Genomic DNA, 9,332 nt, shown 5'->3' with positions numbered 1-9,332 from the left:
CCACTCACTACCTGCCAACCAACGCCGTTAGTTCCCGAGCAGCAATCCCTGCCCCCTGACCAACTCTCCCCAGTTTATATACTGAGCATGACGTCACATGGTACAGAACATCCCTTTGGCCAGTTGGGGTCAGCTGTCCCGGCTGTGCCCCCTCCCAGCTTCTTGTGCACCTCCAGCCTTCTCAGTCAGTAGAGCATGGGAAGCTGAAAAGTCCTTGACTAGTGTAAGCACTGCTCAGCAACAACTAAAACATTGGTGTGTTGTCAACATTATTCTCATTCTAAATCCAAAACACAGCACTATGCCAGCTACTAGGAAAAAAATTAACTCTATCCCAGCCAAACCAGGATATCCAGACAGAAAAAAAAAAACAAACTATACATCAGCCCTTACCCCCATCAAATTCAGAAACGTCTTTTGAAACTACTCCTGACATTCTAGAAAATGTTGCTCATGTATGCAAGGTACTCAAACAGTAAAGGACACAACTTGGTTTTCATTATTCGATTAGTAAAGCGAGATCACCAACTAGGGCTTCTTTCATCAGTACAATGATATATGACTTATTATTACTGATTCACTAAATACCAATATTAAAATAGATTTTTTTTTTCTCCCCCTTCTTATGCAACACACATCAATGTTTATTTTGCCACTTTTGTTCATCATTTCCATATTATTGGCAGGTAGCAAACAGAACACTTACCTGTGACCAGGATGATAAATGACAGTAGTTATTCCATGGGCATAATGGCTGCTAAAGCTGAAACTATGACTTTCTTGAAAGCTTTGATTTGTTCCAACGCTATGTATGGGGGGGAAAAAATACATATATTATTTCAGATTTATTTTCTTTAAACAGTGGAAAGAATTCCTTTGAAGTTCACGGTGCCCTCTCAAAGCAAGTCAGAATTTATGCTTACCTTACAAGATAACTTCTCAGTTCGCCACGATAATTAACAACAAGCAGTTCGGCTGACCATTGGGCACTTGCTTTGTATTCTAGAAAGATCAATCCAGCAATAGCGTAACTCAGATCCCCTGGAAAACTTGCTGTCTTTACCCAAAAATGCACACAGACATTGAGAGAAAGGGGATTAAAAAAAAAAAAAAAAGAGAGAAAGTGTCTTGGTTATTGAAAGAACTAGGAAGTTAAAATTTACTATATTGTATAAAAATATATTAAAAAAATAAAGTTTCATAGTTTGTATTAGTAACAAAATACACTTCTTTTTACCCTGATTTTAAAGAAATCTTAAAGTCTGCAAAGACAATATACTAAGGAAACACTTGAGCCACCTCCCGAAATTAGTTTCATACAACCTTTGAATATGCAAAATATATTATGCAGGGCAAGCCAGCAGCAATTATCTATTCTCATACCAAGAAAAAAAAAATCCTCATATTGCTCTTTCAGTGATGTTTCTTGATTTATAAGTGACTCTGCATATAAAACGCAGATTTGTCATCCACTAGTACAAATTGTAATTATTTGCACACAAACTAAGTAGGTGATTCTATACTTTCACAATCTGATGTACCTGCAGATCTACCACAATTCTAAGAAAAAGAGAAGAAAGATGAAGTTTCTGACTAGATACAACAGCACAAAATATATGCTTTGCAAGTGCTACACAGGACTTTAACTATAAGTTTAGTTATAGTTTAACTATAATATACCCATCATATGATAAACACTTCATGGTACATTTGTGCATGGTATTCATACTGTAAGCCTTTATACCAAAGTAAGCCATGATTAAAAAAAGGCCAAAGAGTGGAAATTACCTTTTACCTTTACAAAAAGTTCTACTATATTCATATTTAATCTAAGAGAGCACTTACTGGTGAAATGACCAAAAGCTCGCTACCCATTAGGTCAAACACTCTCACTGTTCCAGTGCTTTCAGCATAAGCAAGTAACGTACAATCATGACTCCACGCCACTCGCCTCCACTGAGGGTTAGGATCCTTTGGCACTATGAAAAAGGAAGAAAGTTATTAAAAAGTGAAATATAAATATAACCCCTTAAACAAAACACTAAGTCAACTGCATCAAAAAATGCAGGGTGCCTACTATCATTACAAGCTTATCTCAGAGGAGAAAAAAAACACCACCTCCAATACCTGCTACGTCTCCTAAATCCATTCATTTTAACTATCATGTCATTTCAGGTTTTGTATGTTAATCATCATGAAAAGAAGAGGGGGGAGGGAGGGTAATGGAACTATTCACAAAGCAAAATTATTAAGAGATTCTTCCCAATGCCTGTAAGAAGTTACAACATTATCTTTCAAGTAAACCGACACCACCACTTAGCAATGCATGAGTAATAAACAATGATGTCATTAAATAATGAGGTAGAGGTTGCCATATTGTATACCTTGACATTTTCCAACTATGGATCCAAAGTCATCTTTTGCAGATCTGCAGAAAAAGACTCATATGGATTTAAATAAGAAAAAACACACTATTCAATTTTCCAGAAGAAATAGAACACTATAAAAATACTCTAGGTGCACAATTCAAAGGCCTGCATGTATTTAACTACTTTTTTAAAAAGGCATATAGTAGCCTTCACCCTTAGGCAGCTACAGGAACTAACAATAGTATTTTAGAAACCCTCCTCCCAAAGCATAAATACTAATATCCCTCATTTAGTAGTAATGCCGTTCAAAGTAGAATAGCAGCATTTCAGAACTTCAGCATGTAACTTTAGGAAAAAAAACCTAGTCAGTATTCTCTAAGTTACAATCTTAGAAACAATGCAAGAATATAGTTACACTAATACAGTTGAAACACAAGATTTATTTTATAGTCTCTAAGCTGACATTTACGGTGTTCACACCACTTCTGATTGAACCATTTTCATACACTTGCTTCTTTTACATATAAATAGAAGGTCTGACCTTCCAGCAAATGGATTTTTGTGAAACAAGTAAACACACTCAATCAAGATCCATTCTACAGCTAAATGCGTTCTTGAACTGGCAAAGGAGAACTTGTTAGAGAGCAGAAGAAAAAGGGAAAGCATCAGTCTTTACAGCAATCCACATTACTTGTAAAATACAGTGAAGTATCGTACATGCCAGCTACTCTACAGAGAAGCAGAACACTAGCTCCTTGTCCCATTTACTAGGAAAGAATTTCTATTCTCTTGTGATGACTTTGAAGGGGAACAGAAAGGCAAAGGTTAGAAAGACCATGGTTTGGGCTTAGTATTTTGAAGCATCTTGATTGTTTTTCTTTCACATCTTGAAAAAAGAAAGAGAGAGATACAGATAGATACTTATATAAATTTATCCATAACATTATGTTGTGGTTTAACCTCAGCCGGCAACTGAGCACCCCACAGCCGCTCGCTCAATCCCCCCCGCCCCGGTGGGATGGGAGAGAGAATCAGAAGGACAAAAGTGAGAAAATTAGTGGGTTGAGATAAAAAGTTTAATAATTGAAATAAAATAATAGAATAGTAAAACATAATAATAATAATAATAATAGAATATACAAAGCAAGTGATGCACAATGCAATTGCTCACCACCTGCCAACAGATGCCCAGCCAGTCCCTGAGCAGCGGCCCCCCCCGGCCAGCTTCCCCCAGTTTATGTACTGAGCATGACGTCACATGGTATGGAATGTCCCTTTGGCCAGTTGGGGTCAGCTGTCCTGGCTGTGCCCCCTCCCAGCTTCTTGTGCACCTCCAGCCTTCTCAGTCGGTAGAGCACAGGAAGTGGAAAAGTCCTTGGCTAGTGTAAGCACTACCTAGCAACAACTAAAACATCGGTGTGTTATCAACTTTGTTCTCATCCTAAATCCAAACCACAGCACTGTGCCAGCTACTAGAAAGAAAACCAACTCTACCCCAGCCAAAACCAGGACACAATAATTGTGGGAGGTTTTGAGGAGGGGGTGGTTTTATTCAAATGGGGAATGGCCAAGAACTAGGAAGAAGTAGAAGGCTTCTGCTTTCTAAATGATAATATATTTTAAGATTATTCCATAGATTACTTTCACAATATATAACATTCCCCAAAAACCCAGAAAAAATCTTTAAAAGTACAGTTAGTAAATGACTAGAAACACTTTCTCAGAACTCCACAACTGTGGTCATGAAGCAACAAATACTAGGTTACCTGATTTCTACACATTGATCTTGAACCACTGCCAACAATTTACCATTGCTGAAAGAGAAAAATAAAGGTGTGAAAGTTCATTTAAAGTCCAGTCCTTACAGAATATGCATCAGAGCTCTAGCTGCTTTTCTGCAAGGTTAGATATAAATTTCCTCTTTCGTAAATCAGAACAAATTGGGAAATACCAGTTTTTATTTTAAAAAAAAAAAAAATCAGTGCTACAATAAGATTCCCTTCATGTCACTGAAATGTATCTATCATTCTATTCTAGTAGCACTAAGAAAACAGAAACAACGTCTAAAATCTTGCTGCAGGGGAGGTCAGAATCAGATGTTGCTTATGGATAATTTTATAACAGCAATATCTAAAACTATGTATTGCTTTATTCGAAATAAACAACTATCATACTTCAGCAAGTTACGTCATCTCCTTAGGAGCAGGTCTCCTGTCTTGTGCATCAAAAGGGATCATCAAAGAATCATCTTCCCTCAAAGAATCACCACCTCTCACAACAGTACAGAGCTCTTGCTGAACCACTGATCATATTCAATGATAATACCTAATGAACTAAAACATTCCATACTACCTTCATGTCATTGAACCATTCTTCTGTACATATTTATGATTATTTTTAAAAGCCAGTAATCTCACTGATGCTGCTAAAATTACTGCAGAACAGCTAGTTCTAGCCTTGGAACTCTCACTTCTCTAAACATACAATAGCAGACAAGTCTTGAGGGTATGCATTCACTTTCTACAAATCTTAAAATAAGCAATTTATACAACATATCCTGCAAGTTATGGGTCTTTAACTGATCAAATTCAGGACTTGAGCTTGAGAACGATTGCAGCGCAAGCCACTTTGCCTCAAAATCTAGAAGGACATTCAGACCTGAGTGAGAGATGCACTAAACGAAGGGAAGCAGTGTGGAAGCTCCTAGGTAGCAGACTGACCTTTCTTTCCCAAGGCTACCTGTGAAAGCCTCCAGTATTTCTCTTGACCAAAAAGAATAACGTGACTTTAGCACAATATTAACTCAGCATTGTTACCAATGGAGACGGCAGGGGGAGAGGAGGAAGCATTAGTACATTCACTACTGCCAAAAATGGAAAAGCATATAAGCTGGTTACCTTGCAAGTACTAGGTGCCAGTTGATCTGCTTACTAACTAGACGAACCAGTCCAGTGGGCAGAGAAAACTTTGCAGGGCTGAAATAACAAAAACATTAGGCTAAATCAGAACATACACCTAACAAAAGCAGTACCTGAGTTACTCATGCCAGACAACTTAGCTTTAAGGCAACCACCAATCACCTGGGAGGTTTTAGCAACTAAACATGAATCAACACTGCACCCTGCCAATGATGAAGGCTAACAACATCCTTGTTTGTATTAACAGAACAAAACCACATATTAAGGGAACTGATTATTTACTCATAACTCTGGTCAGCAGCCAGTTTTGGGCCCCCCCATTACAAGAACACCACCAATAAACTGGAGGGCCACCAGGATGATCAGGGGACTGGAGCACTTGCCTCACAAGGAGATGCTGAGGGAATTGTACTTGTTTAGCCTGGAGAAGGGAAGGCTTCAGGGAGACCAAACAGCAGCTCTCTGATACCTAGGAGGTTACCATGAAGATGGGAGCCCCTGCGGTGCATGGCAGGAGCACAAGAAACCGTGATCAGTCCTTTGGTGGACTTGGCAGTGTTAAATTAACAGTTGGACTCAATGATTTTAAAGGTCCTTTCCAACCAAAATGATTCTGTGATCCTAAAACAGAGGAGGTTCCCAGCTGACATGAGGAAGAGAATTCTTCACCATGAAGACAGTCAGGCACTGGAACAGGCTGCCCAGAGAGTCTTTGGGATCTCCATCCTTTAAGCTTTTCATGACCTAGCTGGACAGAGCCCTAAAGAACCTAGTCTGAATTCAATGTTCTCCCTCTTTTTACGAGGACTTTAAACTAGAGGTCTCCCAAGCTCCCTCCCAAACACTTATTTAATACATAAAAATAGCAATGAGAATCAATTATAAAAACTAAGAATCAGACTTCAAATATGACTAGTGGGGGGGAGGGAAGAAAAATAAGTTAATTCTGTCTGCAACTGAATCCTCACAACTAGACTTATATGATGGTATGGAGGCCACAAACACCACCCCCTAAAAGAAAAGGGGGCGGGGGGGGGGGTGCAAAATGAAGTAGTACAACAGCAATAGGGAAACCAGCATTGCCTGCTGAATTCAAGTATAATATTGTTTCATAGGGAGCCACCTTAATGTCCCTTTCCATATATCTCAAAACCAACAGAATACCCCTAAAAAGGGAGAACTGATACCTTCAAACCTGCCTAGTCCATCAACAGAGTAGTATAACCATAGAGCTGAAATTCTCCAGGAACACTGTATTTAGCCCAATATGTTTCTGGGACCAGTTAAGTACCTTTTGAATCAGAAGTTAAATTTATAAATGGCATGAGTGTTGCTCAACTAGTTATCAAGCTCTTTGTATGACAGTTTGAACTGCCAAGAAAAAAAAAATCCAAATTATTACTCCAAAGGAAGCAAATCCTGCCATGCCATCATACCTGTCATTGAGGCTTAAGAAAAAAAAACAGCTTCACTTGCAGTATCTCAGATGGGAGTGGGGAGAACGAATATGTGTTTTGAGAAAGATGATGTTCCAACTGCAAGTTTACTTAGGCTTCCAATAAAAGCGAAAAGTCAAACTAGTATACATCAGCTCTTTTCTAGATAGGCTTCAGCTGCAACTCAAGTGGTTACAACTTAAACTTATGAAAAGAGAATATTCTAAGCGTTGCTTGGACAATATTCTAAAGAAGTGTTCAATTTTACTCTCATTAAAAATAACTTTCCATCAAATCAAAACGCTATAAAAATATTATCAAATAAAAAGATTAAGCACTATTTTCATCAAACCTACCTGTACCAGATGTAATGAAGCAAAAACAATGCAGGACCTACAGTGGAACAAGAGGCAAAAATTACATCTCTAGCGGTTTTAAAACACTCTCCAGCTTACTGCACACAGAATCTCAGAAATTCCCTTAATACCTTTTTCTTTTGTGAGAAAAAACCTCTATCCTTGGCCAATAAATTCTTACATTAGAGTAAATGCAAATGGCAGATGAAAAAAATCACTACACATTTCTGGAAATTCTAAGAGAAATTCCTACCGGATGAAAATGCAATTCAGTTACTGCATAAACCAAGTGTGGAACGGCAATGTAACATGACCATAACGTAAAGCTTCCTTATACAACTGCCTAAAGTTAGCAAACAGCCCAATGCAAGAGCTGGTAGAGAAAAAAACCTCAACAACATTTTGCAAAACACAACAGAGTTTCTAAACTTCTTAGATGTACGATTTATTAGTTTGTCCCAATAAGTTAAGAGACAAGAAAGTTCACAAAAATGACATAAAAATAACATAGCGATATCGATAATCAGAAAACATCTTCCTGAAAACACATCCTGCACTCTATTTTCATTACACTAGCCACCCTAAAGTGCAGAAATTGTAAATTTTACAAGCAATCCACACATCATTCTTATGAGTCATGAACATAAGAACAAGTCATATTTACCTGTAATTGCTCTAGTGATGATAAATGATGCACCATGTTTTCTGTTGCCTCTTGGCTGCAATTACAACCATAATGGTCAAACACTATGTTACACATTTTAACTTAAATACAACATTCATACATATATTCAACTGACTAAATTTAAGTTGCCTGCTAGCCTACAAATTCCTTATGTATTTTCTATTACTCGCAACTTCATATAGTGAGTAATTTAACTGCGTAAGCTAAAACAAGCTATAAAGCCAAATATTTTAAGTGCCAAGATGCAATAAACAAAACATACTACAGATTGTCTATTGATTCAGCTTTGCCTTGATCTTTGGGTAGTAACAAAAGACATTGGCTTCTGATTGTGTTCTCCTGTTAGGTACTATAAATCATTCTTTCTACGCTAAATGAATATGCCAGATTGGTCTGTAATGCCCAAAAGAAGTTGAAGCAATTGGTGTTCAACATATTATGCTAATATATAACTGCTAAGCTACATAAAGACTGCTCAGAAAAGTTCAGAAACATTAAGAAAAACGGAGAACTTCAGAAGAAAAACTCTTTTTCTGTCAATTTGTACTAGGTAACACAGCTACTCAGATCACCACCTCTACTCCATACCGCCTCACATAGCCTTTCCAGCAGTCCTGCCCTACTTAAGGCAAAGGGGAGCAACCACACTCACTACATAAATGAAAACACTCTCCAAACACGGAATAAAGAACTACAAAACAACATAGGATGTATATTCTTAGCTATAAAAAGAGGTAAAATTATTTGCCAATGAGAAAGTAGGAAAAAGAGATTAAACTGAGAAGACAAGAAAGATAACCAATGAGGAAGGCACCACACACAAATCTTCAAAATAAGCCGTCATGCTTATGCTTTTCTATTTAAAATATTAGAGCACCACAAACCGAGCATTAGAGTAGGTAATGAATTAATTTCCTCTTCCCTTCAGTATAGAATACATAGAACAGATCATTACTTGTTAGCTGAAATATTCAGGCCTCTCACTCCAAGTTATAGAGCAGCAAACACTGAAAGACACACAAATTTATCAAAATTCCAGAGTACGTCCATGTTTAAAAAAAATATCTGGGCTCCCAAATTTAAGTTATTGAAGTAAAGAGTAGCAGTTTTCTATGCAAAGTTTGCAATCCAGAAACAGTCTTTCAAATAATCAGGCTGCCATCCCACAGCATGTAAGAAACCAACACAGATGTACTAATAGATAATGTTCCAAATTCAGATTGATCAATCAGGAAATAACAAGGCATTACAGTAAAATAAGTGAGAGGATAAATTATTTCTTACAGCTACCATGGTACCTCGGGGAGAGCTGCCATTTCCTAGCGAGGTTAAAAGCAGAGCTTGTTAAAGTTTTTGGATTACAAAAAGTTCCCAGTAAAAACATTTACAAAAATTGCTTATACATCTTCAGAATTTTTTTTAATATTCTTAGTGTCCATTCCTGAGCCTAAACTACAAGCTCCTATTCCACACATCTTAAACCTTTCACAAAGCTGTTCTACTATTATACTCTGAAGACCTGAATTTTACTTTTTGTAACATATTCCTATCACCTCAGCAACAGCAAT

At 37.4% G+C, this 9,332-nt stretch overlaps 1 protein-coding gene across 1 annotated transcript in view; it reads right to left on the bottom strand.

The window, feature by feature from the left end:
- NBAS (neuroblastoma amplified sequence) overlaps window positions 1-7,798 on the bottom strand; it is a 209,704-nt gene extending 201,906 nt beyond the window's left edge. The window contains exons 1-8 of the mRNA XM_009332472.1: window positions 7,744-7,798; window positions 7,080-7,116; window positions 5,267-5,344; window positions 4,136-4,183; window positions 2,385-2,428; window positions 1,846-1,979; window positions 924-1,057; window positions 707-805 (exon numbers count right to left, since the gene is read on the bottom strand). Coding sequence (XP_009330747.1) covers window positions 707-805; window positions 924-1,057; window positions 1,846-1,875 — 263 coding nt within the window. The 5' untranslated portion in view covers window positions 1,876-1,979; window positions 2,385-2,428; window positions 4,136-4,183; ... (1 more) ...; window positions 7,080-7,116; window positions 7,744-7,798. The remainder of the gene's footprint in view (window positions 1-706; window positions 806-923; window positions 1,058-1,845; window positions 1,980-2,384; window positions 2,429-4,135; window positions 4,184-5,266; window positions 5,345-7,079; window positions 7,117-7,743) is intronic.
- Between the last annotated feature and the right edge of the window lie 1,534 nt (window positions 7,799-9,332).

The sequence above is a fragment of the Pygoscelis adeliae genome, unplaced genomic scaffold, assembly GCF_000699105.1.
Source record: "Pygoscelis adeliae isolate BGI_AS28 unplaced genomic scaffold, ASM69910v1 Scaffold168, whole genome shotgun sequence".
Lineage (NCBI taxonomy): Eukaryota > Metazoa > Chordata > Aves > Sphenisciformes > Spheniscidae > Pygoscelis > Pygoscelis adeliae.
This window is presented reverse-complemented; position numbering and strand designations above follow the sequence as displayed.